General features: G+C 37.6%; 1 protein-coding gene across 2 annotated transcripts in view; it reads left to right on the forward strand.

The window, feature by feature from the left end:
• The window catches only part of Kcnd2 (potassium voltage-gated channel subfamily D member 2), a 501,946-nt gene that overhangs the window by 80,460 nt on the left and 399,822 nt on the right, over positions 1-21,664 (forward strand). Inside the window, exon 2 of one of the 2 annotated variants that reach the window (XM_039108326.1) lies at positions 4,350-21,312. The exons of the other annotated variant lie outside the window; for it this stretch is intronic. Within the exon in view, the coding sequence (XP_038964254.1) occupies positions 4,350-4,410 (61 nt within the window). The 3' untranslated portion in view covers positions 4,411-21,312. Of the gene's footprint in view, positions 1-4,349; positions 21,313-21,664 lie in introns of those variants that run through there. 2 annotated transcript variants of the gene reach the window in all.

Consider the following 21,664-nt stretch of genomic DNA (forward strand, 5'->3'; position numbering starts at 1 on the left):
TATATGCCCAGGAGAGGTATAGCTGGGTCCTCAGGCAGTTCAATGTCCAATTGTTTGAGGAACCTTCAGACTGATTTCCAGAGTGGTTTTACCAGCTTTCCATCCCACCAATAATGGAGGAGTGTTCTTTTTCTCTGCATCCTTGCCAGCATCTGCTGTCATCTGAGTTTTTGATCTTAGCCATTCTGACTGGTATGAAATGGAATCTCAGGGTTGTTTAGATTTGCATTTCCCTGATGACTAAGGATGTTGAACATTTCTTTAGGTGCTTCTAGGCCATTTGATATTCCTCTTTTGAGAATTCTTTGTTTAGCTGTGTACCCTATTTTTAATAGGTTTGTTTGGCTCTCTGGAGTCTAACTTCTTGAGTTCTTTATATATATTGGATATTAGCCCTCTATCAGAGGTAGGATTGGTAAAGATCTTTTCCCAATCTGTTGGTTGCCATTTGGTCCTATTGACAGAAGCTTTTCAATTTTATGAGGCCCCATTTGTCCATTGTGGATCTTAGAGCATAAGCCATTGGTGTTCTGTTCAGGAAATTTTCCCCTGTGCCTATGTGTTTCAGGCTCTTCCCTGGTTTCTGTTCTACTAGTTTCAATGTATCTGGTATTATGTGGATGTTTCAGATAAGTGGACTGTTTTATTTCAATTTACACAGTCAATTCTAGGGGGTTCCATACTACAGCATAAGTTCCTTCTATTTTAAGCATGAAATATACACTCAAACATACACATGCAGACACACACACACAGTTCCCCCCTACACACACACACACACACACACACACGCACACACACACACACACACACACACACACACGCATACCCACACACCCATTTCTCATACACTTGGCCATCATAAAAATTGCACTTGTATACCCTGAGGCAGAACATGTCTTAAACTCTCCATCATTCTGATACAAACCTTGGTGAAGAAATATTGCTTCATTAGGGCAATTCCAGTATTTTTTTCTTTAAGGGGCTGTCATGTTGCCACTTTGCCACATGAGCCTCACCACTGCATCACCTGTATTCTTCCATTTCCCCCAACTCTTGCAATCTCATTATCTGATATTATATGTAGGGATGAATGCAACACCACCATAGTCCTCTGTGATTCTGATTGTATTTTCTTATGGATGGGTAGTATTGACCATGTTTTTGTAGGATTGATGGCCACTTCTCTTTCATTTTAAGAACTATCTATTTAAAGGTGAAATGCCATAGGGTTATTTGGGATGGTCTCTTCTGTTAAGTCCTGGAAGTTCTTTGTTTATACTGGTCCTTAACTCCTTATCCATTGCAAGTACTTTATTCTGTTATATGAACTGCTCTTTTATCCATAGATTGAATGTTACTCCGTTCAAGGAAAACTCAGAAGTCAAGATTCACAGTATCAGAAACAGAAGTCTTTGTCCTTGGAGAAAATGGGAATACATTGCTATTTGCATTTCTTTTTTAAATCACCAGTTATGAATGCGCATCTTGAGAATCCTATCACATATTATGGAGCCTCGTGGCATATTTAAAGTGTGAAAATTTATCTTTTTTCCTAAATATTCTTTATGTTTTATCCTAATAGCTAAACCCAATCTTCATGCTGTTCTGAATAAGTTGCTTTCAGTAGCCTTTAAGTTAGAAAATGTTAGGTTGTTTTCATGATGTGCATAGTCTGTGTCTCTGACCAATGGCTTTACTCTTTTCTTTCTACCAGATCATCTCTATACCTGTAATCAGTATGTTCAACCCTAGGTCCTGCACAATTCCAAACATGATTCAGGTTGTATATGTGAAGCTGTGATCCCAAACAGCCATTATTCTGTGTGTCAACACTCTGCCTACAGTCTGTGTTCCCTAGATAGCATCTGTGTAACCTAGAGAAGAAGGCTCTCATATCTGATATAAAATGTATTTCTGCTAGATATAAATGGTTCGTGTCCATGATAATGTTGAAATATGCAAATACAAGGTGTATTGCTCATAAACAACAGGCATGTGTTTGTCTCAAATCTGGACGCGAAATAGCTGAAACCCCTTTACCGTCATGGCTGAGTTCTGGTGAGGGTTCTCTTCTGTGTTGCCCCTGGCATTCTTCCTTCACATGGTGGACAAAACAAAACAAAACAATGAGAGCTTACTAGAGTCCCAATGATGGGACAATAATTTCATTTACAGAGGCCTCAGTTTCCTGACATAACTTCTTCCCAGAGACTTTATCACTTAATACCACCATTGACAGGTTGAAATTCAATATTTGAATTTTGTTTTCTTCAGGGACAGGGTAATTTAAACATTTAGTTTACCATAAAAATAAAGGAATTATTAAACAGAGAATAATACTTTTATTTTACTTCAAATGGGCTAAAAGTATTTTTTACATGCTCCACTAACCACCCTTAACAAAGTAATGATTATAGAGTAATAATAGATTAATAATAGATTAATCTGTAATCTAGTTGTCCTGAGCTTGTAGAGGCAGAGCTTGTACCAGGGCTAAGTCTCCTAAGAGGTCTGCCATTGAGAAGTTCAAGGGGAGATTTCCAATCATACCATTAAAAACATTTCTGGTTGTTAGTTTTCAAATGACATTAAAAGACTGACGAGGCTGTCAAATTAGAGCCATGCAAAGTGGGCTCACGAGCCTTGATGGGATTATTATACACTAGACCAAGGCTAATTTATACCTGAGTGAGGAGCACTGGCTACTGCTGTTCACAGAAATGAGCTAAGAAGCAGTTGCTCTGATGGGAGTGTGTTAGCAACCTGCGGTGGGACATGATTGATACATACCTTTCCGATTCATTGTGAATAAATGAATTGTAAATCTTTGATTCTTGCTGACAAAGGACTCTAAAATCATAAAGAAAGCCATCACCCCTCACCTGTATGCTTTTGAACATTAAGATAGACTACTTCCAGCACGATGAAGGATATGATTAATCATTTTCCATCCTTCATAGTTTAGAAATATAAAGTGTGCGTCAGTGGGTGCTTGTGTTCATGTGTGTACATTCATGGATGTCTATACACATGCACATGCATTCACATGTATTTGGAGCCCAGAGGTTGATGGGAGGTACCTTTCTTAACTACTCTCCACCTTGTTGATGATTAGAGTCATTCCCTGGACCTTGACTTTTTCAGAATCAGCAGGTTGGGGCAGGAAGTCCTAAGGTTCCTTCTCTCTTCTTCCCCAGAACTGATACTATACACGTTGGGCACATGTACGTACACACAAAACTCTGCTAGAGAAAGAGAGTGCTTAACTGTGCCTTTCTGGAATTAGTGCACCCATTTCTATTGTTTAAGCCCAGTAAGGCTTATAGGAATTAATGTCTTGACGAGTCACTACCAGAGCCTCTTAATACTTCACCTCATGTTTTTCTTATACAGGGCATGTTTGATTCGGATTATTTTATTAACTTAGAGTTAGTTGCAGCTATGCCCCTTCTGCAGATGCTCCCGGAGGCTCGTCTTTTCTCAAGGAACATCCCAACCACGAAAGAAGCTCTAAGGAAGTTTTATTAAAAGGATTATGTAGGTTAAATCATTCCCCTGGTTTCTCTTCGAGCAGCCATTTTAAACCAGGTATAGCTGTAAATACCTTTCAAGCATCACTGAATAATACATAGACGATCTATGGCCCCCTTAGACTTAAATTTTATTATTTATCAGTCACAGTGTTGTTTTGCTTTCTGTTTCACTGTCCTCCATGATGGCTATCAAAAGGTACACGCAAAGGTCATTATATTTACTGCTTATTTTATGCACTTCCTTTTTAGCTCCTTTATTAGCGCAATGAATAGGTATATAAATATTTTATATGTATACTCACTATATATTAAATACATTTGTCTGCGTAAGGGATAAAGATTTTAGTAACTTTACAGGACCTAAATAAGGTTCTTCAGAACTTGCAGGTATGCAGGATGACATCATTTTTATGAGAGAATTTTATCAGTGTTACCAGTGTAAAACTGGTTCCATCATTAAAGCTTTCATCTGTTGCCTTTTTAATTCAGTTACTCTAAGTGCTGCTTTCAAGATTACAGGCATCATTCTTATTGGATGAATGCAGTTCCTCTTCTCAACCAGTTTATTTTATTAAATTGCAAAATTCTATGCTAATACAACGTTAAAATTGCAGGTGTTTACCTTCGTAACTCAGAAACATGAAGAGTTGGGCTTTTCATAACAGCATTAATTTCCCTAGATTTCTGTGCCTTTATAATAAAGTGCACTTTTAGAGCACCAATCAGCAATCCAGGAATTATATATAATCAGTGCTGGACAAGTTAATGTTACTGCAAGGATCTAAACTCTCATATTCTCTGCCCTGTTTCTAGATTTACAGACTTCCAGAGCAGAAATGGAAATACATTACATTTAATTCCCAGATTTTTATAAAGGAGACAAGAGCAGATCATAAAGATGACAAAGTTGATAACGATTGTTTCGGAATGACGATGGCCTCACCAGAAAACTCAAAGTCAAGTCTGTGAATTTTTAATCAACATGCTTGATTTCAAAATGTTTAAACTGGTGGCTCATTCGTGTTGTGTCCATCTCAGCTTTTCGTCTGCTCCAACATAAGGCAAAGTGTTCCGTTGCTGTGAGGGCCTGTGACAAAACTCCTGCTAACAGCCAATGAATGTAAAATCAATCGCCAAGACACAACTGTTCTTCCCATGAAAAATGGACTTTGAAAAAATGCTGACATAAGCAATATGTAGACTGGTGGCCTAGATGTAAACACAAGGGCACTTACAAACTGTAACAGCCAGATGATTGTAGGAGGAATATCTGTCTTGATTCCACACATTCCTTTGTACTTTTGTACAAGGATTCAAATTGTATCAGGGAAAAGGAAGTCTCTGTCATTATTGACTGTTTTAAATTCATCTTCCTCTAAAGCTTCTGTAATATTATTACCTTCATAAACATGCACATTTTCTTCTTTGTAAAAAGACATAGGTTTATGAAATATAATTTTATATTATGCTTTACTTAATTATAAAAACATAACTTAGGTTGTACCTTATACTATGTGCAACATAGTAAATGATGTATGACACACACTAGACTACTTACTATATATGACATGTATCTTAAAATTGTAAACTCAAAGAATGCATGTATCTACACAGAAACACACACGTGCACACACATGCACACGCACACTAGAAAAGATCCAGTGCAGGCCCAAATTCTCCAGCAGATCCAGCACACACAACACAGGTGTGTGTGATAGAACTAAGACCATGATTTAATGATTTTATTCATTGGTTCGTGTTCAGAGGGGTCTGGCGCAGGGGTTCATAGTTATTAGCTTTATTATTTATTTTTGGAGTTCAGATAAATGTGGACTTGGTTAGTAGCTCCCTTCAGTGTAGAATTTGACATGTCCCCAGAATTACCAGAGTGAAAAACATTTCTCCTGCAGCCTTCCCTGAACCCTGCCATCTCCTGGTGCTGCATTCCGTCCCACCTTTCCTTATAGCAGTTAAGAACACTGACTTACAGCAGCATTTGAGACTTTGAAAAACTCAGTAAACCTTTTCCTCCTTGAAGTAAACATGGTATTCTCTATAATCACGTGTATTGAGTGAATTTCTTATGCTACTCCACTTTTCTTAAAGCCTGTGGATGCTTAAAAATGCTTTAAAAATGGAATTGGAGTTCTCACCAATCTAGAAACAGCCCATTACAAGATTTAACCTCCTATAAAGTTAGCTTATTGCTAGTCTAGTAGTTTGTGGTAATAAGATAATTATAGAGACTCACAGTGAATTGAGCATGTACTGAGTCTTGCCTACTTTGATACAACTAAGTCACATGTAGATAATGAGAAAATTGTCAATCATTATTTGGGAATTTTTAAGCATCAACTATATCCCAGTGGTTATACCTTGGGCACTGAAAGAATAAAGTGAACTCCACAGGTTTATAACCAAGATTTGATTAAATGTATTTGGATAAATTGTTATGATATCGCTGTTAATATATATTACATCATAAGTCCTGGAATGATTGTATCTGGATTTAACTTGGATTATGGCTTATTTTTATCATTATCTATTCAATCATTTATATGTTGTTCCATTATGTTATTATAATTATCTGTAATATTTTATAGAATAAAGGAAGTCATTCATAGGATATATGCAAATATGCTATTTTATGAACAACTCTTGAAAAAATGTACAGGTGGCCATGGAACAATGTTCTCCCAAGGCCAACTGCATTATAGCTAAAATTCCTTCTCTTTCTCGCTGTGAGAAGATGTGTCAGAGAATGTTTACAGTCACACTGGGGGATTTTTGAGAAGGAAGTTGACATCTTACTGTTAACATATACTAATAAATTAAGATTTCAGTACGTGCATTCATCCATGAAATCATCTCATAATTACTCTATGAATTATTTAATACAACTTTTATAAACTATTTATTTGTATTTATCACTTAAAAGACAAGCAGCATAGTCTAGCTTGAAAAGTTTACCAATGTAACCCATCTTGTAGTCACAGAAGAAGGAATTGTACCTAGGACTGTGTGGTATAGCCTGAGTCCCTCATTAGATTTGTGTCCACAGCTTTCTAAGATCTCAGTTGTAATAGGAAGAAATAATGGATGGAAAAGATGCAGGGAAAATAAGCCATTTATTGATAACATCAGATAGAATCGAATTGTAGTAGTTTGGGAGAAAGAAAAATAAAGCTACCTTCTAAGTCTCTGAGTTGAGTGAGTCGGATGTTGATGAGAACAAAGGCAGAACCTAACGTAACAGTTTGGAGTGAAAAGGTTATGCGAACCTATGAAGGCTTTGTGCTTGGAGGACCTCCATTACACAAATAACCATGCGGCTATAGAGCTTTCAAATGTGTGCTCAATACCGGAATAGTGCTTAACGTATGCTCTACAGAGCCCCAGGTTTCTCACAGTTGTAGAACATTCACAAAGGCAAAGTATTTAAGTGACATTTCAATACATCATTTGTCCTTTCCATTGTTTTGATGTTTGCATTAGTAATGAGAAGCCACCTAGGTAAGATCCCTTAAACAATAAAGCATTTTGTCAAAAAGTGACAATAAACTATTTTTCTCTTCATCTATTTAATGGCTAATAAGTTGAAACCAGATTTTCTAAGAATGAAGGGACAGAAATTGTTTATCTTTTTAAATCTCAAACTTTCAACTCTCGGATGTTTTAACATTTCTTGTAATGAACTACATTTTTTTCCTTCTTGCATACAAAGAAATTAATCATTGTGTCAGGGTGAAACATTTTGAGTGGATAGCTAGTGTATTTGCTCTTCAATGCCATAATATTTTGTTTTAAAAAGAACAAGTATGATAAGTATTTCCATCATACCAAAGAAGTGTTGCAAAAAGTCAAAGATATGATCTGCTGGAACCAGTTCTGAGATTTTTTTTGAAGCTTCAAAATATGTAAAATTTATGCTATTATAATTTGATGATATTTAATATACATGTTATACCAAAATATACCCTTATTTGTAAAATGAAAAAAATACTCAGAGCACCACTCTTTTATGAGTTTGATGCTGGATTTAGAAAATTCTATGTGGAAAAAATGATCCAGCCAATGTACAATACAGAAGAATGGATTTATATCAAAGTATATAAAAAGTTTATTGGTGTTAAATCAGATTCCAGCCTATAGCTGCTCATTCAGAAACTGGTCCTTTTGAGGCGTAATATACCAAAAAGGAAGACTATCTAGTTATTTAAGCATGGTAGAAAAAAACATGTCTCCTTTTTAGGAAGGAGAATTTTCTTTCTATATTAAAAAATATACTGAAGGTATTGAATATGAAAGCAGCTCTGAGGACCTAGCTATCTTGCGCTAAACCAGTCATTATGATGACTTTGAAAAGTGTGGAAATTTCACTCTTTCCATACTTTAAAAATTGAATTATTTTTAATCACCAAGGTGTTACTTATGTGAATATGTGAGGCATCTATGAATGTTGTCATCACATTAAATTAATTAAAACATAAATAGAGCATAAAACTAGAATTGGAAGTAAATGGCTTTATCCTCAAGTTTGAGAGTAAGAAAACACTCGGGTTTTCTTCTAGACATTAAGGTTTATTTTAGATAATCGTGGGGTACTTTGCATCTGAGATGCATTTTCCTGGAGCCCTGAAGGCAGGGTCACATGATTGAGGATGACCTCACTTGATAGATATTTTAAGTAAGTGATATTTTGTTTTCAAAAAATTTAACTAGAAATTCTGTTTGAAATACACATGAAGATAATTTATTTGAATTAAATTTTATCACCAGAACTAGTTGGGGTGGAGGAGATTGCTCAGATTTTAACAACACTTAGGACTTTTGCCGAAGAACCAGGCTTGGTACCTAGCACTCCCATTAGTCACCTCACAACTGACTGTAACTGTAATTCCCGAGGTCCCAAGGCCCTATTAGGGCTTCCAGGATTCCAATGATCATGGGCACATTTCTACACTCAGTCCCACACATACATATACCTAGAGTAAATATAATTTGAAAATTAAAGTATACAACTATAATGCTCTGAAACAGCTGTGAAAATAAACTAACACAGAATTTCTTTTCAAGTGATAAAGATACCATCTAGTCAGTATCCTTGTTATCTTATTCATTCTTCCTCTACTGTGCCAGCCTTATGGTGCACTCATCTGTCTTAGTTCACTTGAATTTTATGATGCTTTCTAATACACATGTTCATACTATGGAAAGTGTGCCATCCCACTTTTACAAGTGTATTAATATTTAAGTTAATGGAACATGATAAAAGTTTTAATTTATAATACATAAATATATATTATCTATCTCTATATATTATATCTATGCAAATTTCTTTATCAAATTCTAAATGCTATAGTCACTCAGCAAATTTAAACAAAAAATGTGTATCTAATTATTTCATAGGTCATTAAATCCGGTTTCTGTTTTTCTTAAATTCTCAGAGCATATAAAGTATTCAAGTTTAGAAGCAGGACCTCGAGATACCAAATAACTCACTTAGATGAAAAAAGTTATTAGAAAGGAGAAGCTAGCCTCTGTGAGAGTATGAATCCTGCAGTTCCAGAGTGCTGACCTTGAATTGAGGGAAGGCACTTAATTCTTTATGCAAACCTCACATGACTAATGCTCTGATGGAAAATTTCCCAGATGCCTCAAGGTTCCAAAGCAGAAGTAATGCCGTCCCTGGAAGTATATAATCATAACATTCCCTACAAAGTCATGTAATAATGTGATCTCGTAAATACACCCTTAACGTCATATAAACTATAATCACACCCCTGAGAGCAGAACCACTTTTCGGATAATCACATGTACAAGGCCCCTTTTTTATAAACATAAAGCATAAAGACCTTGTAATGTGAACTCTAAATCAAAGATTAATATTTTGAATGGGCACAAGTCAGAGAGTAGTGTATTGAGACAGTAGATGGGAAATGAGATTATCGTAAAGTTGAAATTGAATTGCTAGGGATTAATCACAGTTAAGGTGAGGGTATAGTCCAGTTTCCTTTGTGGTCAGGGCATATTATAATGTAGGACCTCAGGAAGCTACAGCCTGTTTATCTTAGAAATAAATACTGCTACAGAAGAAGAAAACGAAACACAATTCCCATTTCATTATCCTATTGGGTTTTTCTTTGCTTGCCTTATTGACTGATCTAGCATGGACTGAGGATCTAATAAGGTACAACAATGTCCACTGGCGCACTCCTTCTCCTTGAGGAGTCTTTGTTTGAAACATGCCATCTGGGGGAGTCTCAAGTCCTGTGTGACTCTAGACACTGTCTTCTTGTTATTTCTAGGCTGAATAGGTTTGTTGGGGGAGAAGGGAAGCAGAGTGCTTTTCCTGTGAAGTCGGTTTCAGACTGGCTGTGCTCCAGCGCTGCTCTGCCCTACTTTTATTTCCCCATCATAGACTGTTGATGTTATCCAGGTTCTCTATTCTATTAACTTCTCTCAGATCTCTTATAACACGTTTAACTCCTTTATAGATTTGTATTTTGACTAATTTCTTCTTTATCTAATAGAACTGACAAACATGATCAGAGTAGAAAACGGTTATTAGACAAGTGTCACCAGAAATTGGAAATTCATACTTAATGGTCTCTCTCTACCTCAAATCATACCCAATGTCAAGTGTTGTTATTATCAAATTTTGAAATATTGTGGAACTGAAGTATACACAGTTATTAATTGAAAAAGCCATAATTCCAAATCAGGATTTATGAATAATTCAGGATCGTTTTTATTTCAATTCACTTTTCTGATTTTATACAAGTGGTTACATCTTCTTAAAGAACACTTTCCCCCTCTAAATATCTGCAGGATACTGGTTTAATATTTATTCATAGATGCATGCATGTGATTAACTAACATTACTAAAGCAAATAATGTAGCCTTGGCTTTGTATGAGAGTTAGATATTTGATTTCTTGTTCTTCAGAGTACTGTCAGCATAAAATGGAGAGAAAACAAGTACTCTGCATAAATAAGGCGTGGATGGCTTTGCCTGTTCTGTAACAAGAAAGTAGTAAAGAAGATTTAAAGGGAAAAAAGCATATTCCTCAGATTTAGAAGCTGTCAGTCCATCATCCCTTGTACCAGCTGGTAGCTTTGGTTGGGTTGCTCTAGATTTTCCTTTCCTTGCTAATAGGAACACGTGTGCATGTTCTGTGACTTGGCATACTTAGAAGTAAGCTACGTTGGGTGGGGTCCCACCTGAACACAATTCATTCTTGAGTGGCTCTTCTCCCTAAATACAGTAACACTGGTTTCCACATTTATTGGTGTAGATAGAACTTAGTCCAGTCAATAACTGACAGTAAATATGATCATTAAATTCAGTAAATTAAAAATATTTGTGAGAATTAGAAAGTTCGGACTTAAGTACTACATAAGTGGAGAAGACTCACCTGTGTATTTTGGAGAAAGGAGATAGACATTGAAAGACTTTATGTTCATGGAGATACTAGAAGACTTGGACTTTGACACAATAGTAGAATGGAGATAGAGCACGAGAAAAAAAATGATAAACTCTCCATACAGGAGTTAGATATGATAATATGCATTATTAGTTCAGATGGTGATGACCTGGGAATTCCTCTCAAAAAGAGATGTTAGGATATGGCTTGAAGTCGAAGATACGCCCATATACCCACAGCAAAGGGCTACAGAGTTGGTTTTGTCCCTTTAAAGCTCAGCACATAAATCTGCAAGAAGCGAGTATTTCATTCACTGTGCCAGACATTGAGCAGTGCCGTGTGGTGTGTGTAATAGATTCTTCATAGACTTCTGCTGACTGTAGTAGTCAGACTTATGCCGCAGTATAGGTCAGATATTTTGAGAGGAACTCATTTATGGCTTTTTGGAGCTCTGTCTCTGCTATTGTAGTTGTTGAGGAATGAGCACGCCATTATGATATTTGGCACTTCCCAGAGTGGGAACAGATTGGGCTCTGTTTGCACCTTACCTTCAGACAGTTTTTAGAAAGATTTTATATCCTGCACATAAATAGTTCCTCCAGTTTCCTGCCAAGAAAGGTGCCCTTCTCTCTCTGTAACAACTCACATTCTGCATATTACAAGTAATTAGGATAATATGTGGGAGGAAGGAAATGGTTTTATATTTGACTGTTTGGTGGCCTTTGACCTTTTCAATTATTGTATGGCTATACCATCAATAATTGAGGCCACGGAATAAGTGACATTCCTAGACTTTTCAGATGTGATGGGAGTTCATCATGTTTCAAGGTCTTACATGGCTTCCACAATTCTTACTATCTATAGTTTTTAAAATACAGAATTATATCTTCCCTGTAAACAACAAAGCCCATGTCATCTCTCATTGGTCACTTGTGTCTTCATAAGTAGACTTGCTGATATGAAGTAGAGAGATACACTTTTAAGAATTACTCTTTAATGATGAAAAAAATCTTCGTACGGGAACATAAGTGTGCACCTTCGCAGCTTTTATCCAACAGGAATTACGTAAACAGTGTTTCCTTTCATGAACACTGCAAGGTCACCTAAGAGCCTAGATAGAGAGGGATATACTGGTCCTTGACAACACCAGCTCATTTTTTCTACTGATCTTTATTATGAACCACGGTGGGTAAGCATTGCAGCTTAAGAGCACAGAGCTATGGATTCTGTCAAGCAACTTTGTAAAGACATCCTTAATTTTTTATTGTGGCTAGTTTAATTTAATCTTCTTTTTACCGTATTCACTTTATATCCCATTCACTGCTCCCCTCCTGGTCACCCCTTTCCACATCTCCCCTCCCTTTCTCCTCTGAGTGGGTGGGGTACCCCTGTGTATCCCCACACATACCCTGGCACTCCAAGTCTGTGAGGCTAGGTCTTTCCTCTCTCACTGAATCCACAAGAGGCAGCCCAGCCAGCCAATAGAATGTATCCCACGTACAGGCAACAGCTTTTGGCATAGCCCCTGTTCCAGTTATTGGGACCCACATGAAGGTCAAGCTGCACATCTGCTACATATGAACATGGAGCCTAGGTCCAGCTCCTGTATATTGTTTGATTGGTGGTTCAGACTCAGAGAGCCCCAAGGGTTCAGGTTAGTTGACTCAGTTGGTCTTCCTGTGGAGTTTCTGTCCCCTTCTGGGCTGGCAATCTTTCCCCCTACTCTTCAGTAAAGGTCCCCATGTTCTATCCACTGTTTGAATGTCTGAGTCTTCTGCTTGGTGGAATCTGTTAGAGGACAACAGGCTCCTGTCTGTAAGCATGACAGAGTATCATTACTAGTGTTAAGGATTGGTGCTTGCCCATGGGATGGGTCTCAGGTTGGCCCAGTTATTGTCTGGCCATTTTCTCAGTCTGTGCTCCATCCCCATGCCTACATTTCTTGTAGACAGGATAAACTTAGGTTGAAAATTTTTTAACATTTTGAAACAAAAGTTTGTGGTAGCTTGCCTTTGATCTCTTACGTGCCTTTACTCCTACTACATGTATTGTAGCCTTAACATACCTTCTTAATAAATATTTGAACTCACGGCCTTGGAAAAAGTACCACATTTGAAAGCCACAAAAATTAATAGAATATACATAATCTCTGATTAAAGAATATGCCTTGGTGATAATATTATTTATTCTAACATTTGCTTTGAAAGTAGTCTGAATATTGTAAATACATTTTTAAATTAAGGATTTCACTTAGATAACCTAAAAAATGTGATGTGATTTTTCCTGCCTGTCTGTCATTGATTCTTCCATATTCTCTCTTTATTGAAGTAAATGTAATTTAATCCTGACATTAATAAATTCTGATATTAATTTGACAAACATTTCATCTTAAACACAAATAAAATTAAAGTTTTAAGTAAAGTTAAACAACAAATAAGGCACTTAGAGAAATGTGAAATCTTCAGATGGTAGTGACTAGCTATTATATCACATCATTCAAGCCACAGGGAAATGATTAGTTTTTGTTTTGTTCACTTTTTAATACATGACGAGCCTGTTATCGTATAAATAATGGATTTGTTGTTTTTTAAAATGACCACAGGAAATATCATCTGCCTTTGTTGAATGAAATTAAGCTCAAATATTTATCTTTTACAGATAGAACCCACATTAGAATATGACACTGGTCCTTTACTGTGGCCAGTGAAGTCCTGTTTGTTGGAGGTCTTTAAACAAGTATGGTGGTGTTCAAACAGTTCTGTGAGCTTCTTATTTTATCTATCTATCAATCCATCCATCATATATATAACTATATATATAACTATTTAACTATATAAATATATATATACATATATACATACACACACATATATACATACACACACATATATACATATATATTTATATTATATGTATATCCTGGATATCCTGGATTTCACAGAAGAAGTTTTTATGGAAGGTTCAAGTTATTTTATAATATAATGCAACATTTCCAAAGAATTATTTGATGATTTTCTTGTAGATAAATGTACTTCTTTTTGGCAGAAGTTCTACAAAATTAATGGAACACACCTAATATGCACTCAAATATTATCATTTTTCCAACATTATTTGACTCGATAACATTCACTTTGAAAGTGGACTGAGTTAGAGTATGGTGGCGCATGCCTTTAGTTTCAATATATGGGAGACAGAGGTCGGTGGATCTCTGAGTCTACATAGCAAACTTCAGGGCAGTCAAATGTACATGGTGAGACCCTGTCTTCAAAACAACAGCAATAACACCAAAACCAAAACAACCTCACAAAAATAAAGAAAAAAGTAAACTGAAGGATTTATTTAAATATTTAACTAAGGGTCTGATTGGATAATGTGGCACTGATTGAAGTTGTGGGACATTCTTAGTGGGCGTTAGCTTTATTTTTTTGTTGTTGTTGCTGATTTTTTTCTTTTTTACTGTTTTCCAACAACACCAAAAACCTGTCTTTTCCTCCCAACATTTCAGTCCTAAGGTATCTTGTTGCACAGGAGGTGGGACAGTCTCTTTTTTGAATCTACATTTAGAAATGAAACATATGTATATCCTCAGATCATACCCATTAAATTGTCCCTGTACTTAAAAGAAAATTCATAGATGTCGTCAATTTGAAGGTACCGCCTTGAGACTTGAAACATTCAGGGCGGGTAAGGAGATATGGCGCCTGAGGGAGAGGGGACTGCATGCTAAACACATTTCATGAAAGCAGAGTAGGGAAGGCTCTGAATCTCAGAAATGCAAAGGCAGAGTGTTTGCGAGCAGTGTATAGCGCACTGGCTGGCTATAATCTCCATTGATCCCTATTTGTCCCATTAATGTAATGAGAGAACCTGGCTAAAGTCAGTTTCAAAGTGGGTTCTAATTCTATTTAAAGGCTGTAACGCAGCTGACTAATTACCTCACGGAGTCTAGGCTATTTCTGTACTGGCAGAACTGAGGAGAGGGGTCCACATCTCCCCTTCAGTCTCTTGCCTTTGAAGAGCCTGTGAAGATCGTGGTCTTGTGCAGATTTCCAATTGACATTGAAAGAAGATAAAAAATTACAAATGAATCAATAGCTTAACATTTTATGGAACTACAGAATCTGTAATTAGAGCTACCCCATATTCTGGGCTCGGAGGCTTAATTTCTTCTTATGCATTTTTAAGTTATAGACTCACAATCGAGCCTGAAGCTGAAGAATGTATGGACATACAAATCTCAGAAATCATCATCATCATCATCGTCATCATCATCATCGTCATCATCATCATCACCACCATCATCATCACCATCACCATCATTTTACAAAAGAGATATTTCAGAACTCTCTGTATGTGTTTGTGTGTCTGTGTGTGTGTGTGTGTGTGTGTGTGTGTGTGTGTATGTGTGTATGTGTGTGTATGTGTGAGTGTGTATGTGTGTGTGTATGCGTGTGTGTGTGTGTATGAGTGTGTGGGGGTAGTTTTTTTGCAAACTTTGTAGAGCCATTTCTGTGTAGCCTGACCGTACTCATTTACACATAAGAGTTAGTATTTTTATGTTTGAAAGCCAAGACTGTCTTACTGATACAATTTTCTTTTCTGCTTACACTTTGACAATTCATAGCCCTGTTTATCTTGAGGTTAACTGGAGGTCCCCAAAACACAGCTAATTGGCAAAGGAAGAAAAAGAGAAAGTTTTGTTCTCTAGACCAGGGAAATGGTGACTTTAAAGTCTGGAGTTTAATTATATTTACAAATAAAATATGTAAATAGAATATGACTGCCTACAAATTATAGCCAAAGCAGGAAGCCACCTAAGAGGCAGGGGCCCCACTGGCTGCAGGCCTCGTGGTTCTCAGTCCAGCTTTGTAATACTGAGAGAGCTGACCTTTGGAAAGTCATTTATCCTTCCTGCGCTGCACTTTTTATAAGATAAAATAAGAGCTCACTGTGAATTCAGCCTGAGGTTCCAAAAAGTCGGTAAGTCTACTTCATAGACAACATATTACAGCTTCCTATCAGAGTCAGAAGTACATTTCATCTAAGGAAGTCACACAGTGTTTTAAGATTTCTATTGAATATTGTTACAGGTTAGACCAAGTCTAAGCAGAGCTAGAGAAAGGCAAACAGGGTAATATATAGTAAAGTATTGATTGGAAAGTATATTTGGAAATAACTGGTGCCAGGGGTGAGAGAAAATAGAGAGAAAAGAGAACTTGTTCTGTTTATTTGTATGTTTCTGGTCTTTACTGTAGTTGTTTTTACTAAATTATTTTATTCATTTACATTCCAAACGTTGCCACCCTTCTAGTCTCTCTTCCCATAGTTCACCTCAGATGCATAGAAATCTCTCAAATTATCTGTGAATAAAACTGAATCTCCAACATTTCCCCCAAATCTCTCTTAACTACATCCTTTCATAGAAATATCATGGATCCTTTCTGGATTTCAAGCTGCTGTCTCTCGGTGATCTATGGCTTTTTGTTAAAATACTGTGTATGTCCTGGAGTCCTAGTAGGTGTAGCGCTAAACTTGAAAGGCCCTGGGTTCTGTCTTCAGCATGTCCTGAAATGAGCTGTGGAGGCACACAGGTGTAGAAGCTGGAGGACCAGGGCTTCAGAATCAGGGTAGACCTCAGGTAGAGGGCCAGCTGGGCTGCCCTGTGCCTTGTGTCAAACAATGAACATTAGATTGTCCCTCTAAAGGGAATGATTTATCAGAGGGTAACAGGGCCAACTGCTCTTGCAGAAGGCTAGAGCTCTGTTCCCAGCATGCCTGTAAGGTGGCTCATTACTGCTTATAACGGTGGCACCAGAATTCGGTGTCGTTTTCTGCTGGCAGAACTCTGCTGGCAGCTATACACACACGCAGGTCCACAGGTCCACATGTGTACACACACACCACAGAGAAGTAAACAGGGCTAAACTGTGAAGTATGTAGAGAGAAACTGCTCTTGTTCCCTCTCATCCTCTTTTAACTGTCATCTTTCCTTTGCCTCACTGTGCTCTCGTTACACCCTTGTTATCACAACCCCTGCTCCACTTCAGCCACCACAGTGGCGCTCTCATAACCTAAGGTTGGTTGTCTGTGATACTTTTATTCCCAATACCATGAAATGCCTTTTCAGATTTATACACAATTAAACCAAAAACGAAACATCATTCACCATCATCAGTGTGGCTGTGTCTGCCCTCCCACACCAGCACTGGTTCCCCTTAGCTCTGTGAGTCCCTGCTATACTATCTCCTTAATTGTTTTTTCTTGCTCCGTTTGACCCAGCCTTCCTGCCTTTCTTGATGATTCTAGCTATATTCCTACTTTCCATGAGCATATGATGATCCCTACACACATGAGATTTTGTTTGGGTTTCTTTTCCTCAGATTTGCATTTGCTAAGTTGATTTCTGTTCCTTCAAGTGTGTGCATTGCACAGTCCCAGCATCGTCTGCTTTGTTCACTGAAACGAGTACCCCAAACAACTAATTCCTAGAATATAATAAATATCCATTCAGTGTCTGCTAAGTACATTCATCTAAGAGGCCGCGTTTCTAACTTTGAGACTTTGTCCAAAATTTTAGAGTCTGTGAGAAGTTAACCACTTGCATCTACTTAGTACTTGAATTCATCATGGAACATGACAGTTGTCCTGGATGCCATCAGCTGCATTCCATTAGAATCTCTACAAGAAACGCTGGCTTAGTTTATGAAGTCACTTTCAGTGCTTAGGGCTCTGGAGAAGAAGCAAAACTAGTCACAGACCAGAGACACATCTTACATGCAAGAAAAGCAGAGGCCGTGAGAAAACAGATTGTAGAAATCAAAAAGGAAAGCATACTAAGAAATACTGTGCTGAAAATATTAATAAACCAATGTGAACGGCATATCTGTGAGTTCCCCCTTGACATTTGGTGTGGAGATGAAAGAAAAGGAGGCTGGATGGACAGTGGAGGGAAGTAAAAGAGATAGGAAGGGAATTCTGAGGCACTTTGAAGACAGAAAGCTGAATTTTGGCAGGCAAAATTCCTAGAAGTCAGCTAAAACGCACCTAGTACCTGCCAGGCCCTGATTAAGGTAAGGACAGAGGGTCTTGGCATGAAGGCAGAGACGGGGAAATACTGGCGTTACTTGTACGATTCCTTAACCGGTTGTGACATACATGGTTAAAGAAACGAGAAAGAAGAAAATAGAAGGTGCATTCAGAGGAAAAAGGAATGAAATTGTTGTTGTTGTTACTTGAAAACAGGATGCACATGTGCAAATAAAGCTATCTGGACAGCACACATACATATTCTATATGACTTGGATGATTAAAAACAAATGACAGAACAAATCCACACAAGACAACAACAGCACGCAAATGCTTAAGTCAAAGTGCAAAGTAATATGACTAAGCATAAAATGTCAGAAATTTGCCTTTAAATAGAAACAAAATTAACATCCTTGCTACGATTCTAAAATTATTATTACAAAATTTACTAAAAATATTCAATTTTGAAAACCTAGAAGGGGATTGGTAGGGAATGCCTCTTAGCAGTAAGTGCTTTTAGATGGCCATAAGTTCTGGGTTATCATAGCAGCAGACAGCATGAATGGGAAGGTAGGCTTTGTGTTAGCAGGTGCGACATCATCAGACAGACTCCTGTGAAGTAGGACACATAACACGATACCTTCAAGATATGTTTATTTGGATATGGTACACCATGCTATATTCCTAGTACATACAAGGCTAAGGCATGGAGATTAGGAGTTCAAAGCCATCATTATCTTCATCAGGAGATCTGCAGGCTGACAAGACTGCTTAGCGGGTAAGAGGGCTTGTTGTTAACTCTGAAGACCTGAGTGGTGGTCCATGGAATCCATTTGGTGGGAAAAATAGCAGATTCCCATAAGTTGTCTTTTGGCATCTAACAGTATGCCATGGCATGTGTGAGCGCGCGCGCGCGCACGCACACACACACACACACACACACACACACACACACACACACACAGAGAGATGTTTATAAACAGTCAGGCAAGACTCTCGCTGAAGCAGGATGCTGGTGAGTATGGAGGATGCATCCCTCTGAGCCCAAAGCTTTTGGATCCTTATTTCTGAGAACCAGGGCAGAATGAATAACTGAGCATTATATAGAGAGAAAAGACTAGCATACAGTTAGAGGATTTTTGGGGGAATTTGTTTTGTAAAGTCTTTGGTCATAAGTGATTGAGGAAGTTGCAGAGATGCTTCAAAAATTAATTTTGTCTTCTAAGTGTCAATCCAACAGAGGATTGCCTTGTATAAAGCTCTAGCCATTGTGGCCTTCTCAACTCTATTTTGTGACTTTGTGTGGCTATGCTGAATTCTATAAGGTGTCTGTTGCTGCTTCTCACATTGAAGAAACTGGTATAGATGTGGCAAGCATATGGGATGTTGAGGGGGACACTTGAGTCATATCTAACTGGGCATGCTTTTTTTTTCTCTTGGGCACTAGGCAAAGTGAATCCTCTAGATGCCATGACCACCTGCTCTTTGCTAATGCCCAGTGTGTGGGAAAGCACAGGATGTGACTTTAGAATGGATCTGTCCTAAGAAATAACAAAGCAATACTGGTCTAGCACTGGAAGTTGTGTGAAATTCTGTCTCTTCATTTCTTAGAGGATAGATCGTGCCAAATTCTTGATACAAATCACAGTTCTGTTAGTAAGAGTGGCCCTGAGTAGAATACTAGCATTTTTAGTTTGGTTATTCTCTCATATGCTAAGTTTTTAAGTGGGATGATAGCTTTTGAATTCAATTTATACATTTCACAATTCTTTCCTTTTTCTTTCTTCCTTCTTTCCATTCTTCCTTCCTTCCCTGTCCTTCCTTCTCATTGTTCCCTGCCTCAGTAGATTTCTATTGCTATGATAAACTGTGTGACCAAAAGTAACTTGGAGAGGGAAGAGTTTTATTTAGGTCTAGGTTGTAGCCCATCTTAGAGGCCACAGATGGATGATACTTACTGGATTTTCCTTCATGGTTTACTCAGTCTGCCACTGATGGTCCTTCCTGCATAGCAGACTGGACCTTTGTGCTTCAACATTTAATCAAGGAAAAATACCCCTTCAGGCAATTTGACAGACACATTTTTCTTAACTGAGATTAGTTTTCTAAGATATATCTAACTTATGTCAAATTGAGGAAAACAAACAAAACAACAACAAAAAACAAGTAACTAACCAGGACAGTCCCTTTATTCTTTCTCTTTCCCCTTCTATATCTTTTCATATAATCTAGTAAGATGATATACTTGAAAGACCTTTTGCAGTTGGAAATCTCTTACATATCAGCAAATATTAAAACATCCAAAGGAATACAAGTTCATATAATGTGCTTGACACAGTGCTCTATAATTCATTATTGTTTACAGACTTAGTAAGTATACAGTGTAGTTACCATCTCCTGCTGAGTTAAGAAACATAGATCCTGGAATTTTCTTAGGATCCATACATACGCCATGAGATTGAAACCCTGGCTTCACCTTTGGAAATAATTAGCTAAGAATAAACATACAGGGGATTGGGGATTTAGCTCAGTGGTAGAGCGCTTCCCTAGCAAGCCCAAGGCCCTGGGTTCCGTCCCCAGCTCCGAAAAAAAAAAAGAAAGAAAAGAAAAATAAGAAGAATAAACATACAGACAAACAAACCCTGTGCAGGTACTTTTAATACAACCTCTACTCGATAAGGACTAAATTCTATGATTAAAAGTCCTTTTAAGTTGTTTCTTCTAATACTCAAAATTAGAATATTATTACATATTTTCCTTCTATCCTTCCTCTGTCTCAAACCTCAAACTCCTCCCTCCCCCAACACCCCCAGTCTCTTTGAAAGCTATGTCCTCTGGCGTCTTTGTCTTTAATTGTTGATATATATATATATATATATATATATATATATATATATATATATATATGTATGTATGTATGTATGTATGTAGATAGATAGATAGATAGATAGATATATACATTTAATACATGTAACAATAAGCTGCTCTGTGTGTGCATATTATTTCAGGACTCTGTACTTGGCATTGAGTAACCTAACAGAGATGCTCCTCTAGTGCAGACTCTGTCTCCAGCTCCCAGCATTACTTAGTTGCCTAGAGTTCTTAGTGTAGGGTTTGGGTCTTCTGAAATTCCTCATGCTTCCACATCATTAAGCTTGTTGGTGTCTTCCTTCTTTAGGCAGCCATAATGTTTGCACTGCATAGGGGTAGCTCCTCTGACATATCTAGGGGACACAATCTCACAGCAGATGTCCAGTCTGCCTGGCTCTTACTGTCTTTCTGCTCCCTCTTTCCAGATGTTCCCAGAGCCCTAGGTGCAGCCATTTGTGGTAGGTAGATTGATTAGGGATGAGCACTAAACTGTCTCATTTTCTCTACATGTTGATCTTTTGTGGTTATCTGTAATTACCTTCATCTGTTGAAAAGACAAGCTTCCTCATTGAGAGATGAGAGCTAGATCTTTCTGTGGGTATAAGGATACATGTTGAGAATACAGTTAGGCAGAGTGATTGTTTTGTAGAGACAGTTATAGGTTCTGATCTAAGATCCATTACCTCCCTAGGCATGGTAGTTGACTGGTTTCCAGAACCGAGCATGGTTTCTGTCTTGACGGAGCAGGCCTTCATTCCAAATAGAGAGGTTTTAGTTCAGCCAATGTGTATGTACAACTACTGCC

Source organism: Rattus norvegicus, chromosome 4 (assembly GCF_036323735.1).
Source record: "Rattus norvegicus strain BN/NHsdMcwi chromosome 4, GRCr8, whole genome shotgun sequence".
Lineage (NCBI taxonomy): Eukaryota > Metazoa > Chordata > Mammalia > Rodentia > Muridae > Rattus > Rattus norvegicus.